Source organism: Vulpes lagopus, chromosome 24, assembly GCF_018345385.1.
Source record: "Vulpes lagopus strain Blue_001 chromosome 24, ASM1834538v1, whole genome shotgun sequence".
Lineage (NCBI taxonomy): Eukaryota > Metazoa > Chordata > Mammalia > Carnivora > Canidae > Vulpes > Vulpes lagopus.
This window is the reverse complement of record NC_054847.1, coordinates 50,431,886-50,448,392: the sequence shown is the minus strand read 5'-3', so window position 1 is coordinate 50,448,392 and position 16,507 is coordinate 50,431,886. Positions and strand designations below refer to the sequence as shown.

Genomic DNA, 16,507 nt, shown 5'->3' with positions numbered 1-16,507 from the left:
TCCCTGGTTTCAGAGATGCAAAATCTGAGGCAGAAACGACTTGTACAACCATAGTTGTTTTACATGTTACCTATTATCTTACAAGAAATTATCATCTCACTTTGTGAGCTATGGTATTATTTGCATTTTACAGATAGTAGAATGAGAGAAAGATATTAAGTCATATTACATTTTTTTCTGATGTAATACCATTATGGATGATTGCCTCACACACAATTGGATAGTTTTTAAAAGTCGAATAAAGACAGTAATTTTGCTAACATAAATCATACTTCTATATACTCTAAGTCAGTCTAATGGATATTTTCTAAAAGTCTGATTTCTTTTTTCTCAGTGAACAGATATTTGTTATGAAGCAACAGGCGATAAACAAAAATTCTGATTACTGAGTGATCTATTTTCCGTGCATCCTTAAACTCCACAGAGTGATTCTTATTAGAGATATCTTAGATGTTGTAAAATTTTAATGGACCTGATTCAAATATTACAAAGGTCAAGTTTAACTCCGGGAGTTCCCTATTATTATGAAACCACAACTTCTGATGCCCTCCATGTGAGGAGGGTCTGAACACCTGATCTCTCTTGCTCATCGTGGCTTTAGAGTTGCCCATTCTCAAGACCCACCCATCTCTGTTCAGAGACACCACATAGGTGATGCATCTGCCATGGGCATTTTACCTTGTCTTTTCATCCTACATAAAAAACAACTTTTCATATTCCATTTTTTTTGCATCTCCTCTGAATCATTAGCATGTGATCAGATAATATGAATAAAGCAATAAATAAATGATCATGGGGGATGCCTGGGTGGCTCAGTGGTTGAGCATCTGCCTTCTTTAGCTCAGGGCGTGATCCTGGAGTCCTGGGATCAAGTCCCACATCCGGGTCCCTGCATGGAGCCTGCTTCTCCCTCAGCCTATGTCTCTGCCTCTCTCTGCGTGTTTCATAAATAAATAAATAAATAAATAAATAAAATCTTTTAAAGATTATAAATAAATGATCATGGGTTAACATGTCACTGTCTCAGGAGCCAATGTGTATATTAACAGGAGCTTATGTTAAAACAACAACAACAACTGAGATCTCTTCAAGATAAGAGATAAAAGATGGATGAACAAATGAATGAATATTATATCCTAATGTAAATGATTATTACTCTGGGACCTTCCAGCAGATACCTTAAGAGAAACCAAACCTTCGAACACCCTTCACATCACACCAAGTGTGTACTGATCCGAGCAGATAGCCAGCCACTGGAATCAAATGAAGGCTTTCAACATAGCACACTATATGCATGTGCTGCTTACACACTAACCTATGGTTTTGCTCCTAATTTTAAGGGTTTGCTATATTTCCAGGCGGCTATTTTTCATAAGGATGTCTTCATCTTTTCCCCAAGTTTCTCAGATGTTTGCTTTACATAAAGATAAATACTGACAAAGAGGTAAAGCAGAGAAAACAAAATGATGTTTTCAATGTCAGGTTGTAAGGGAGCTAGAAATAAGATTGGTCCCAATACAGGCATTGCTTTTCCAGCATCGTGTAGTCCTCATCACAGAAAATTCACATAGTTCTATCTTCATTCATCCTTTTCAGGGATTTTATTTATACTTTCCTCCCTACAGACAGCACTCATATTTATTTTATTAAAATTTCTATGAACTGTTTCTTTTTCATCTGCTTAGAAAATTAAGGAAAATTTATTAGCTGATTCTATGTAAATTGCTTTAGTTCAGTTTTCATTGAGGATAAATTTGTTTTGAATATCTGTTATGACAATTATATACAGCTACATTTTCAACCCTAATGCATTTTTAATAACTTCCTTCAGCAGCTAGTGATTTGAATTTCAAATTCCTTTCTACCAAGAAGTAAAAAAAAAGGTATATACCATTTTATAGCAGTTTCATATAAAAATTGATTTATGCGGCAAGATCTCTCTCACAGTAAACATATCAAATGTCTAAATGGGACCATTAATACTCATAAGCTTTACAATATGTATGTTCCAGATAGAGCACAGCACAAAGTTAAAGTTGGCCAAGAAATAATTCCATCCTTAGTCCCTCACTAAGGGATATATTTCATTCATTTGATTGATTTAGTCCCTCACTAAAGCTGGACATATTTCATTCACTTGATTGATTATTTTGATTGGTTGCTATTGAGTGCTAGAGCAGATTTTAGGGCATATCAAAATAACTGACTCATCATAATTTTAATGTACTTAATAATTAATAAATAGAACAATTGGAGAAATTCACACAAGTCTCTTTTAAGCTATCTTGAAAAATGAATTTTTTTTTCCAATTCTGGGGATCCAATCTGAACTGAAAATTAATTGCTCAAAGGAGAAGAAAGATTTTTAAATATGTTAACCTTTTTCAAAAAGAGATCTCCCTTTATTTACCTGACGATCAGAGGGAGCTAAGAAATTTATAGATTTCCAAAAAAAAAAAAAAAAAAGGATTCAAGATTCTACAGATGGGAAGAAGCCATGGGAAGTGATAGTTCACTTCTGATTTTGCAGAAGCAAAAGTACATATATGTCAGGATAAAAATCACAAACATTTGTGATTGCTATTTTGCCTCAATGGCTGGTTGTTTAGGGCTTGGACGAATTAAGGCCATTTGACATCTGGATGGTGTCCTCATAGAGAGGGGAAGCCTCAGGGAAAAGCGGGACACACAGCCTCTGATATTGTCTTCTCTTCTCTTTCCTATTTTCAAATGTCAGTATTCTTCAGAGTTTTCTTTTTGGTAACATAAATAATTCTCTCTTTAGAATTGTTAAAACTTTCAATTGGAAGTTCCAGTTAAACATTCTTGATAATTACTATAAATTTTACTGTTTTAACATTTATTCTACTTGGCATTTCCTTTCAAGTGCCACTTTTCATAATTTTTTATCATTTTTTTGGATTAGCTGGGTTTTTTGTTTGTTTGTTTGTTTGTTTTTTGGTCAAGTGTCAACTTTTTTGTTTTGGAACTCTTGTTAAACTTAGAATTGAAATACTTGTAAAACACCCTGAATGTGACCATAAGGCTGGTACCAAAGCCCACATCTTTTAGAGGAAAGAGTTTTACTTTGCATTGATTAAGCCTTCACAGAGAGGCATTAATAATACACCCACGTTAACATCACCTGGGCATCTGCACCACAGTCTGGCTGCAGCTCTGTTTAATGAAAACATCTATCTGAATGTACCATAAAGATACCTAATCTAACATGCCAAGGATGCCTTCTCTTCACCACTGACAACACCTCCTCCGCACAGGATCCCTGTCTCTGTAACAGCATGACCTCTCATCTGTCACCCAGTCTGGAAGAGACAGCAACACATCCTCCTCTCTCTTCCATTTCTCCTACATGCAATCGGTGAAGGCTCATGAATTTTACTCAAAGCTTGCTCTTTTAGTCTTTCCTATGTTCATGAATCGCACCATCCTCTTCTCTCTTGCTCAAGTCCAAACTCAGGAATCTCCATAAGTCCTACCTACCTTTCACTCACACTCCACATCTAGTCCTGACATACATCAATGTTCACCAACCATATCCAAAATGCTTTCTACCAACCCTAGCTCCAGCACTAACATCTGTACCCAAGTCACCATCCCATCTAGCCTAGACTAATAATGGCTAACGTTTACCACAATTTACTATCTGCCAAGTGAGTAGTTACATACTTAGCTATAAAATGGAATTCATTAATAGAATCTTATTATATTTAATCTCATTAAATGCCTATAGTACCATTTTATTCCCTACCATAAACCTTTTTGCATTATAATCTGTTAAAGTATCATAATCTTAATCTGTCAGAGGAGAAAAGTTAAGTACATGGAAGTTAAATAGCATATGCAAGTACACACAGCTCTTAAATATGGAAGCTAGATTCTAGAACCTACAATCTTACCCACTGTGTAGTGTTGTTAAAATGTTTTTATTCCAGCTCTATTATTGAGATACAACTGGCATATAACATTATGTAAGTTTAAGGCATATTATGTGATCTTTTGATACATGTGTAAATTATGAAATGATTATTAAAACAAGGTTAGTCAGCATCTCCATCATGACTGGTTAGAGGGTGAGATGAGTAAGTTCTGGACACTTAATGTACAGCAATGGTAACTACAGTTAATGATATTGTATTATATACTTGAAAGTCGATAAGAGAATCAATCTTAAAATGTTCTTATCACACACACACACACACACACACACACACACACACACACACAAATGATTAAGATTCTTGATCTTTCTCAACAATCTATTTTCCAGGATGAGCTGTCTCCTTCTTGAGGATTGTACCCCAGTCATGAGTGCATAGACTCTAGATATATTGGCTGGACAACATCCAGCCAGCATTCATTGCCATTGACCAGTGGGCAATTCCTCTGACAAGGAATCCAGAGTATCCAGTATGCACAGTCTCTCAAAATTTTACTCAAAAACTAAAGTTCACAGACTCATATCTCACAACTTTCCAGTTTTTCAATACATAGTTAAACATTTATTAACTATTTAATTATTTAAATAAATAAATATTTATTAAATAATACAACAAAATAAAAAGTTTTTAAAATATTGCCATGATCATAACCATCATACAAAATACCAGTATAACTTGGAACTTCATATAATTTTTCATATAATTAGAATAGGTACCACTGTGCTGGTTGCTCCTTGATATCCTATCTCAAATGGTCTTCAAAAGAGACATAATACGTACTCATGAGAAAATCAAACTCTCATGAGCTAGTAAGTGGCTGGACAGGAATTGAACTTGGATTCTCTGCCAGTAAGTTGACATTAATATATAGAATATCTCATAGAGAGTTAAATTCAAATGTTAAGCCCTCTGACATAGTTTCAAATATGATATAAATGGTTGTCAAGTATTTATGTAATAGAACTGGTTAGTACATTACTGTAGAAAAATCTATTTTTTAAATAAATTTTATTTTTTAGAGCAGTTTTAGGTTCACAATACTGAGGAAAAGATACAGAGATTTCCCTACAACCCCTGCCTCTACACATGCACAGCCACCCCCATCATCCACATCCCACACCAGAGTGAGACATTTGCTTTCAACTGACAAATCTCCTTTGATACAACATAATCACACAAAGTCCATATTTTACAGTAAGTTTCACTCTCAGTGTTGTACATTTTATGAGTTTGGACAAATTTCTAATGACATACATCCACCATTAGGGTGTCATAAAGTATAGTTTCACAGTCCTGAAAGTCCTCTCTGCTATATCTATTTATCACTCCCACCCCCAAACCCTGGCAAGCACTCTATTTTAATAAAAGGAGGAACTGGACTACTTATCACATAAAATAAAGTCCACAAAATCCTTACATTATTCAGGGTGACTTACTTAGTGTTACTGACCATGAGAAAATAAATTGTTTACTGGGCTTATTGAGGCATTTTATCAACAAAAAATACCACTTCACAATTCAGAGTTCTAGCCATGAATTCTCCAGGTAATTATCAAATACTTAGCTGCATTTTGATGTTATCACCAAAGACAACTTTAGATGGCATATTTTAATGTCTTTCTAGGGTTATATCCTACATAGTTTTAATTCTTTGTAAATTGACATTTCATTCATAGAATATACGGCCACATCCTACACATCAGCATAGTTGATGAGCCTTTCTTAGCAAAGCTATAAACAGCAACTACTACGCACATTAGCGGAGTCATTAGTGCGGTTAACACCAGCCTCCAAAGCTTTATCTCCTAAATATTGCCCACAGCTTAAATCAAAGTAACAAATGCACAATTAACCTGAACAGAGAGAAAATGTCTACTCAGCACGTTGGGAAATGATGTAGTTGAATTATGAGTCATCTCATTTCGCAAAGTAGCCATAAAAATGAGTCTTTCATTTTGCAAACGTACCACTGGCATTTACAGCAGATGATTAAAATAAAGCAGAAAAATAACTTTTGCATTTTATCAGAACAGGGACATTTTATCCTGGTCATGCATTTTTGCCTCTGTGGATTTCATCTATCAAAAGAAATGTCTCTATGAGTTGATGCCAAAGGTCCACTTATTCCCTAGCGATTCTGAACACTGTGACTTACCTTATGAAAGTTTCTGAAATACGCTGCCTTTTCATCTGGAAATTTTTCTAGCCTTCTGGGTCCTTTACTGGAAGCCTTCTTGAAAACCAACCAGCATCGTCTGAAAATCTGAAAGCAAATGAAGGAATCTGATCATCTATCTTTTTACATGAGTTTTGTAACGCCAGGAATTTATCTATTCAATTAATCCATTGAAAATAAAAATTCTTTAATGTACTTATAGAGAGAACAGTTCTTGAGTCCTAACCACGTTATTCATTAAAATTATGGCAAACTTTTAATAACACAATATTTAATATAAAAACGACTTTTGTGAAAAGATTTTATGGTACGAAGTTCTCAATGTGCTGGCTTCAATGGTCTTTAATCTAATTAAATCTTCTGAGGTCAATACATATGAAATATTTATCTCAGTATGCCAGTGACAGAAAAATTCTGTTTTCCATGCTAATGCAGTCACTATTTAAAAGATCAAACACTTGTATAATGCTCAACTTTCTATCTTTCACAAATCACCACATTTTACAATTTACTCATAGGATTAATATACTCCAAAAGAACAAATGCTCATATATTAATTTAGAAAACAGAAAGATATGTGTTTTTATAATGGAAAAATCTGCCTTCCCTTTTATACTTTCTAGTAACTAGCACTTGTTAAATGCTTATTATACATAATACACCTAAAATTTTATATGCACATTTAATCCCCCTACATACTACATGAGGTAGTTTATCTCCATTTTAAGATAAAGACAGTGACAGTGTCAGGATTTGAACACACCTCTGTCTGATTCCAGCTTTAGTAAAAAAATAAATAAAAAGCAGAACCATTAATTCTACACACACAAACCATTATTCCTGGACTTTGCCCTTATTTCAAAGGACTAATTAATAAAGTACCTTGAGTTGATGTCCCCTCTGTCAGCCACCCACCCCAGGTATGTTTAAGACAAAAATAATAAAATGAATCTCCTTTCGGTAATTGGAAAGGTCTAGAAATGCAAACTGGCCACAATTTTAAATTTCAATATTTAGCACAGTTTTGTTGGAGTATACACTCTCTGTAGCCATAAACAAATGCACCGAAGGAAAACTCACAGACCTTGATCATTGTATTTCTCTCTTCCATTTCTTTATTCAAACTGCAAAGTTGCTATACTATGGCTTTTTCTTTTTTCCGTCTTTCCTTCCTTCCTTTCTCTTTCTCTCTCTCTCTCTCTCTCTCTCTCTCCCTCTCTCTCTCTCTTTCTTTCTTTTTCACTAATACTGGCCAGATAATATAACTTCTTTGGAGCATTCATTGTTCATTACTCACTAGAAGACAGTGTTTCCCATGTTAAAAAGCACTCTATGAGTAACGATATAGAAGACTTCTCATTGGGGTACCTGGGTGGCTCAGTGGTTGAGTGTCTGCCTTCTGCTCAGGATGTGATCCTGGGGCCCTGGGATGGAGTTTCACATCAGGCTACCTGCAGGGAGGCTGTTTCTCCCTCTGCCTATGTCTCTGCCTCTCTTTCTGTGTCTCTCATAAATAAATACATTAAATAAAAAAAAAAAGACTTCCCATAAAATCAGTAAACAGAGTAACAGTGCACACACTTTCACTTTACTCCTGCTACCTTTCTTAGCTTCTCCCCATTAGCTTTGAAAAGCATCTGAAGGATGACCCTGAGCTTTGGCTCACATCTGTGTGTCTCTCCTTCTCTACCTGGTTTGAGATCTGACTCCTCTGCCATGATTCCTACCCACATACACTTGGAAGTAAAGGGTTAAATTATTCCCTCAGATGTCCTGGCGTTCTTCCTCCATACTTGTGTTTATTTATTTTTTTTAAGATTTCATTTATTTTTTAAAGATTTTTAAAACCCAGCCACCCTCACACTTGGGTTTAGCACACTGTGTTCTAATTAGTGATTTACTAGTTGGTGCCTTACTGAGCTCCACCCCCACAGTAAAATACGATAAAAAAATTGTGAATACTAATTATGATATAACATCAGCATATGGTTTAACTTTAACTCAATTCTACATGTTTTTTTTAGCATTATAGATTCCCCTTTTTAAGCTTTAAAAAGATATTTATATTTTAAGTAAATTTAAGGTAATAAATTTAGAAAATGCAAACATATAAGAAAAGGCAGCTTGGTACAATGAAAAATTAATAAAGCTTGGTGTTGGTTTGCAAATTTAGGAGTTCGCTGAGTGAAATGTGAAACTGGCCCATTTACATAGAGGGCAAGGAAATACCCAAGAGTAAGGCAGGCTCCCATCCCCCCAGATTGGTAGGTAGTAAGTTTAATGAGCAAGGGAACTCACATACAGGACTTGTCTTGGGCGGCCACAAGACAAGCACATCTCAGCACCCTCCCATCAAATCTTAAAAGTTGACATTGAGAAGCCTTAATGGGGTTCAGTCACACATTTAGTCCAGATGATCTCAATAACACATTGCTCTCTTAAGATTATGTGCTTGAAACGTCTCTATCTACAAGTAGGGTGGGTGGAAGGTACCTTCCAAGAATGAGAGAGGGTGAGGTACAGCTCTCAGGTCAAATGGTGATAATGTCCTCAAAATGACCTTACCCAACATTTTGGAACCTAACAGGTAGATTTACATTATGGCTTTGCCATTTTATAGCTGTGCAACCTTAGACAAATTATTTGATGTCTCATAAAAAAGGATACCTCCTAGGACAGAGGGAAGAGTCAACAAGATGAGTCCACATCCTTGCGCACAGTAGGTTCTTCTTAAGGTCAGCTCCTCTCTCAGGCTCCTTTAACTTACATAGTAGGTGCAATTTGCCATGCATGACACAGTCATTTGTAAGGACACTTTTTTACTAATGACACATAATTCTAACAAAATTCAGATCCAGAATACTCAGATCCAACATTCTACAGCCAGAACAATTAGAACCATGATATAAAAATTTTAAAAAATAAATAAAAAATAAAAATAAATATATTGATGATCTCTGAAACTCAGACTGTGGAACCAGAAAGACTGGACTTGCAATTCCAGCTCAGCCCCTTGTGAGAGCCATGTGACTCTGGGCAAGTCACTGAACCCTCTGAGCATGCCTCCTTCTCTTAGTTTGCATAAAGTAAAATAATGCCTATATCATAGCATTACCGTGACAGTGAATAGAAACAAAATATACAAAGCTCATGCCTCTGTAAGGCTACAGAGGAGTCATGAACTAACAGAAGGTAGTATAACGCAAAACAGATAAAACACTCTTAGCGGCAGACTTTGTTCAGCACATCCATAGCCATTATGGAATTTACATACATTGTAAAAAAATCATTGCTTGTACCAATATATTTTTAAAGGTTTCAAATAATTCTGATAATTATGACAATTATATTATATATACTATTAACAGAAAAACTTGTCTAAATACTCTGTTGAATGTAAGTGAGTTCCTGTTAATTCCTCAATGGTTTGGATATTCTTAACCAATACGGCAATGTACATGTATTAATACACAGCTGAAAAAGAAAAACAGAAAAAAAATGCATAAGTTTACTCTCTTCCTAAAATTTCTCTTTCCACAATACAGTGTGAATCAATTTTTGACCAGGGTGAATCATTTCAACTGAGTCATTAGTATAAATCCCACACATTTGTATCAATTGAGGGTATTCTAATGCCTAAGAATATAGAATATAGTTTTTCAGCCAGAACAACTTGATTTTCAATGCACATTCAGCTATGTTGTAAATGCCTTGTCTTGCAGAAGTTATTTTAACTTCTCCAAGACCTAACTTCCTCCTCTATAAATTCAGATCAGTATATCTCATGAAGTTGCTATTTGAGGACTTAATAAGACAGCACACAGAAAATATCTAATGTATGTGTTTGAAGCATAGTCCTCACACTCATCTAAAACTCCTGGGTTTTGAGCACTGCAATGGATTAAATCGTGTTCCTCCTAAACTCTCATGTTGGATTCCTCACCTCCAATGTGATGATATTTGGAGATGGGGCTCTGAGATGGAAGGTTTAGATGAGGTCATGAGAGTGGGGCCCTCAGGATGGGATAAGTGTCCTTGTAAAAAGAAACCCCAGAGAGCTTGCTTGATCTTTCCCTGTGCTCCTACACACATACAAAAGAAGTCACGGGAGCATACAGATGAGCTGGTGGCCATTAGCAAGTCAGGAAGAGGGTTCTCCCAAAATCCTGACCATGTTGGCACCTTGATTTTGGACTTCTAACCTCTAGAACTGTGAGAAAATAAATGTCTTTTGTTTAAGCCACTTAGTTGATGGTATTTTGTCATGGTAGCCCAAGCTAACCAAGACACATACTTTTGATTTTGTTATTATTAGCAGAAATAGTGGTGGTTGATAGTGGATATAGTTGTGATAGTAGTAATAGTATTGTAAAGGAGTGAAAAAAGTTACATGAATCTGAGTAGAAATGTGAGGAACTGGGACATATAAATAAAAATATAATTTGCAAAGTAGAATGTGTATAGATTTTCAATACTTATCTCCTATTTATTAATGGATTTAGAATCCTAGTTGAGGTAGGAAGACTCTCTTTGAATGGAATTGAGACCAGATCCCTGGTAAAAAGGTTTCAGTTCATTCCTACAGAAGAATGTTTTCCCCTATGCTTTTGCACTTTATTGCTCATAGCTCAGGAACCATAATCATGTCAAATGAAAACTTATAATAATCATAGAACTACAGAAACACACTCACTGACTAATGACCATCCTGTGTGACTACAGTTATTTTCTATTAAAATGTCAAAATGAGTTAAATATAAGTTGGAAAGCATAAGTGTTTCCACTTTGGCACTCAGTATTACTATGAAATAAATCTGATAATGGATAATAAGAAAAAGAGTGGGTATTTTCATTAATATATTATCTATTTGCTATTACATTAAGACAGGTAACCACATAAAGAAATGAATTGTTGTTGAAGATTTGATTTAATAGCCTATTTACCAAGCAGAGGCCCTCAAATTATTAGTTTCTTATTTTGAAATAATTTTAGATTTATAAAACAGTTGCAAAATGGTGCAGAGAGTTTCTAAATAGACTTTACCCAGCTACTGCTAATATTAATATTCTAAATAACCATGGTACATTTTTCAAAGCTAAGAAAGTAACATTGGTAAAATATTATTACCTAAACTAAAAAGTCTATTAAAAAATCATTAGTGTTTCCACCAATATCTTATTCTGTTTCGGGATCCAATCCAGGGCACCACATTGCATTTAGTTGTCTTGTCTCCCTGGACCCCTCTGATTTTTTTTTTTATAGTTTCAGTCTTTTGTTTTGTTTTGTTTTGTTTTGTTTTTGCTATTCATTATCTCAACAGTTTTTTTTTAAGTTTTTTATTTATTTATTCATGAGAGACAGAGAGAGAGAGATGCAGAGACACAGGCTCCATGCAGGGAGCCCAATGCGGGACCCGATCCCAGACCCTGGGATCACACCCCGAGCCAAAGGCAGACGCTCAACCACCGAGCCACCCAGGCGTCCCAAACAGTTTTGAAGACTACTAACCAGGTATTTTTCATTGTGAAAATTAATACACAAAAATATCACTTGAAATGGGAGTTTAGAGGCCAGAACAGAGAGCCCTCACTCACCACCACTCTTGGTCAGTTACAGACCTCCACAGGAAGAGATTCTCACCTGGCAAGTCCAACATGGCTTTGCCATTCCAACAGGAGGACGGAGCATTTCCTTCCTTGCCTGGCAACTATGTCTATGAAAAACTGTCATCACCTTGGACCCTCCCCTTCCTCTGGTAGACTTTTGTTCAAAACAATCCCTTCCAATTTCCTCCTTTTTTCTCTATAATGTCCCTCTCCTTTGCTCTTGGACTTGCCTATGGCTTTCACTATAGCTGGCTTATCCTGACTTTCAAATCTTCTGCTATTCCCAAATAAACTCATTTGCTGGTAAAATAATGGGCTGTCTTACTTCTAAAGTGGGCAGGGGCATATCCGCAGATCTGTACCTGTTGTGAAACTGAATAAAACTTCTTTTAAAATGAAGTCAAAGGAGGCAACTAGGTGTCTCAGATGGTTAAGAGGCTGCCTTCAGCTCAGGTCATGATCCCAGGGTCCTGGGATGGAGTCCCACATTGGGCTTCCTACTCAGTGGGGAGTCTGCTTATCTCTCTGCCTCTCCCAACTGCTCGTGCTCTCTCTCTCTCTCTCAAATATATAAATAAAATCTTAAAAATAATAATAAAAAAATGAAACCAAAGGCCAAAAGAGGGATCTCTCACACCCTACCACTCAACAAGAAGAAACACTTGTATTCCCAATGGGAAGATGCCTATACTCTACTGGCCCAGCAAAGGGAAGGAAGATTTTCTCCTTGCCTGGCAACAACCCAATCGGTGAGAGATGTTACAACTCAGCCAATGAAGAGCCACAAGACTCTGAACTCTCAATTTACTCCAATGGACTTTTGTTAATTTTAACAGCTCCTCCCAACAGCCCTCATTTCCTGAATGAGGTGTTCCTCTCCTTTGTTCTCTGGTCTTGCCTATGGTTCACAACAGCTTGCTTGACTCAAACTGCATTTCCTCTGCTATTCCTGAATAAACCCATTTTGGTGGTAAAATAACTGGGTGTTCAAGGTCAATGGTACAAATTTCCTCAATTTATCTCAATAAGTTATTTTTGATATTTCAAAAGTCTAATGAAAATCTCATAGTAAAGTGATGAAAACAAATAGTTTATTAGGAAAAATAATGTAAGTGCATCATAGCTATTTGGACTATTTATCTTGATTAGAGATCTAGTTGATTCTTTAAACTTAAAATAGTAAAAGAATAATTTAATAAATGCTAATAAATGCAGAGGTTTTTCATTTTATTTTCTTGTTTGATGCAGATTTTCAAAAAGTTTTGCTTTATCATCAGAGTAAATAATAAAAAGGGCCCTGGTGCCGAGACTTTGCAAGTATCATTCTGTGTCAATGTGAAGTCAAATTCAGCATGAGTCAGCAATCCAAAAACAACCTTCATACTAGCAGCATAAAGAAGTAGAAGCATAAGGAAATCACTCCTTGTTACTGTTCATCAAACAGGATTTTAATACTGTCCTATGTTCTGCTGTAGGCCTTAGAAGCGATGCCTTATATAATAAATATGTTGGAGAAATTCCAGGGAAGAGTAGCAAAAATGACTGCTTGAGCCCAGGAAATCACTCCTCTGAGGGGGAAAAAATTGAGTAGGCTTTATTTTGCTTATAAACAGAAAACATGAATTCTTCTTCAACTACATGAAAAAGAATCACATAAGTGAAATTAGGTACCTTATTTTTGTTTTTGTCCTATGAGACAAAATAACAAAGGGCTCTTCGTTAGTGCTATGTGGGAGGGGATGGTGCGATCTCTTCTTGGCTATTCAAGGGCATCTAAAGATGCAGGGACCATTTGGCTGGTTAGCAACAGAACTTATTGCTCACAAGAAGATGCACTTTCCTCCTCTGTCCTGTCCCTTAGCTGATGACACTTTTGCCTGCCCCCATCATGGCTCAGGGAGCTGCTTCACTCTCTCCTGAAGGATTGATTGATTTTGCCTCCTCTTTCAGAGTTATCTCCCAAACATACCAGTCGTCTCACCAAATAGGCTATGGGTATGCTTCAGGCTTTTCCTTCTAGAAAATTTCACACTGTTACTAGGACTCCAGAAATCCCCACAATCCCCAGATGTTCCACAGCCTCGGTTTTCCACTGCATTAGCCAGCCAGCCAGCTTGCCATAATTAAATACCCTCTTAATTCCTTTCTATCTGATGGAAACTCTTTTACCTCATAGCAATCTCTTTTCCTGAGTGCTTTCTCTTTTCAAGGTGATTTTACACAAAGGACATCCTTTTTCCACTTAGGACTCACAGTGAAGGAAATGGGGATATCTTGGCTTTAGCTCATAGCCATGACTATGTTATGTAGCTAGGACTCAATCACAAGCTTCACCTTAACCAAAAGTCAGACTGAATGGACCTTTTCCATCATGTTGACCTAATGGACTCTTCATGTCAAATAGGACTTGGCTAGAAACTTGGCAGGATTTATTTTTTGGCTGTAGGAAGTGCCAAAGCTGAGGGTCCACTGCACTAGAGGAAATCACAGAAACTTTATCTCTAGAGAATTTAAAGCATATAGCAGTATGTGGCATATCTGGGAGCAGCTTATATTTGTATTCCCTTCTCAAAGTCAAATACCATAGCAATGATGACTTGGAATACAGAATTCAATTATTTGTTTATAACTTGTATCAGATGAACCAATAAGCAAAGCCCACCCAGGAATGGTTACTGCAGGCCAATGTTAGGAGCGACTGCAAATGCACAGTGCTGAGTCCCCTGTCCTGGGTCTTCGTTTTCCCACAAAATGTCTATGGTCCTAGTGAAACGCACAATCTGTTTCTGTAAAAAGTAGTTAATACACAGCCTGATGCCATGATGCACTGATGAATTCAGCTTTAGTTATCCTTTCAATATAGATATGAACTTCGGTAACTTTCAATACTGGCTTATACTTAATTGCTGATAAATATCTACCAAGATCAGAATCAGTCCCATTCATTCATTCAAAAAATATTGGAGAGGAGATCTCTCGTTGGCTCAGTAGTTCAGTGCCTGCCTTCGGCCCAGGGTGTGATCTTGGAGTCCTGAGATCGAGTCCTGGGATCCAGTCCCGTATCAAGCTCCCTGCATGGGGCCTTCTTCTCTCTCTGCCTGTGTCTCTGCCTCTCTCTCTATGTCTTTCATAAATAAATAGATAAAATATTTTTTAAAATATTGGAGAGCTTTATATTCTCTGGATACAGTAGTAAAAATAAAGAAATACATAAATAAATAAAGTAAATGATAACAACAACCGCCAAGTTTCTATCCTTATGAGACAAAGTCCGTGCTTCATGGAACGGTCCATTCCAGTGGAGAGACAAGTGATAGCAGATAAATTAAGTGCATTTGTAAGTAGTCTTTTCAACAGTGCTGAGTGCTGTGAAGGGAATCATGACGCAAGGATGGTGGGTTGGAGGAAGAGGAGTGACAGGGACATCTGAGGACAGAGATCCTGGATGTGGAACTTGCCTGAAGGACTCCAGGAACTGCAAGAATTCTGGCGGGTATGGAGGGCAGTGAACCAGAGTGAGGCCAGCAGGAGATGAGAACAGAAAGAAAGGGGAGAGAGTCAGGCCAGGTAAGCATCTTGGCTTTGAGACTACAATCATATGCAGAACGCCAAGCAGTATCAGCTCTTTAATGGGTTAGAGTAGACATTCTAAAGTAAACTGAAACCTAAGCAATTTAGGATTCTTAGATGAAGCGTAAGTTACAAATGAAATCAATATTTAAAAATAACTATATAGCACCAAGAATATGCCAGACCAGTTGGGTGACTGGGTATTTCAGGTTGACTTCTACTAAAGTATGTCTTCTCTGTATGGTAAGACCTGCAGCTGTCACTTGCAATGTTATATTCTGTTTGCCCAAATTGGGGGTGCAGGCTGCTGGAAGTCCATACAACTATTGTGGGTTCTCCTCTGTACACACCTGCGACCCTGCAATACTTCAGTCTGCTTTGTTCTCTGACATAAATGCAATGGCTCTCTGATTAATGTAAAACCCAGGGCAGCCCCGGTGGCGCAGCGGTTTCCGCCTGCAGCCCGGGACATGATCCTGGAGACCTGGGATCGAGTCCCGCGTCGGGGTCCTGCATGGAGCCTGCTTCCCCTTCCTCCTGTGTCTCTGCCTCTCTCTCTCTCTCTCTCTCTCTCTCTCTATGTCTATCATAAATAAATAAAAAAAATCTCTAAAAAAACCCCAGGGGATCCCTGGGTGGCTCAGCGGTTTAGCGCCTTCCTTTGGTCCAAGGCACGATCCTGGAGTCCCGGGATCGAGTCCCACGTTGGGCTCCCTGCATGGAGCCTGCTTCTCCCTCGTCCTGTGTCTCTGCCTCTCTCTTTCTCTCTCTCTCTCTCTCTCTGTCTATCATGAATAAATAAATAAATAAATCTTTAAAAAATGTTTTTCTCTTCATGGGAATTTACTAGAAATACTTAAGAGTATATAAGAGGTAAGGGGGAAAACATGAAACAAGCCAAAGGCAATGATAAAGGTGTTACAAGGGGCACCAAGCAGTCCACAGTGTAAAAAGGCAGAAAGGTGGAGGATATTGCTGGGGATGTGAAATATATGTGGATTTTCTTTCATATTCCACAAGTCTAAATACATTTTTTAAAAATCTAGTAACTCAATTTAGCAGAAAACTGTGAATACCTCCTAAAGTATAAGAATCTCTGTCACTAAATCAAGGGTTTTAAGGGTTCTAAAAATATTTTTACTGTCTATTTCTTAGGTTTAATCTGTAACTAAAAAAAAAAAAAAACAGAGGCAAA

General features: G+C 37.0%; 1 protein-coding gene across 2 annotated transcripts in view; it reads right to left on the bottom strand.

Moving 5' to 3' along the window:
• Positions 1-16,507, bottom strand: part of DOK6 (docking protein 6) — a 398,908-nt gene that overhangs the window by 282,445 nt on the left and 99,956 nt on the right. For both annotated transcript variants that reach the window (XM_041739589.1, XM_041739588.1), the window contains exon 2: positions 6,115-6,222. In XM_041739589.1, the coding sequence (XP_041595523.1) occupies positions 6,115-6,222 (108 nt within the window). The remainder of the gene's footprint in view (positions 1-6,114; positions 6,223-16,507) is intronic.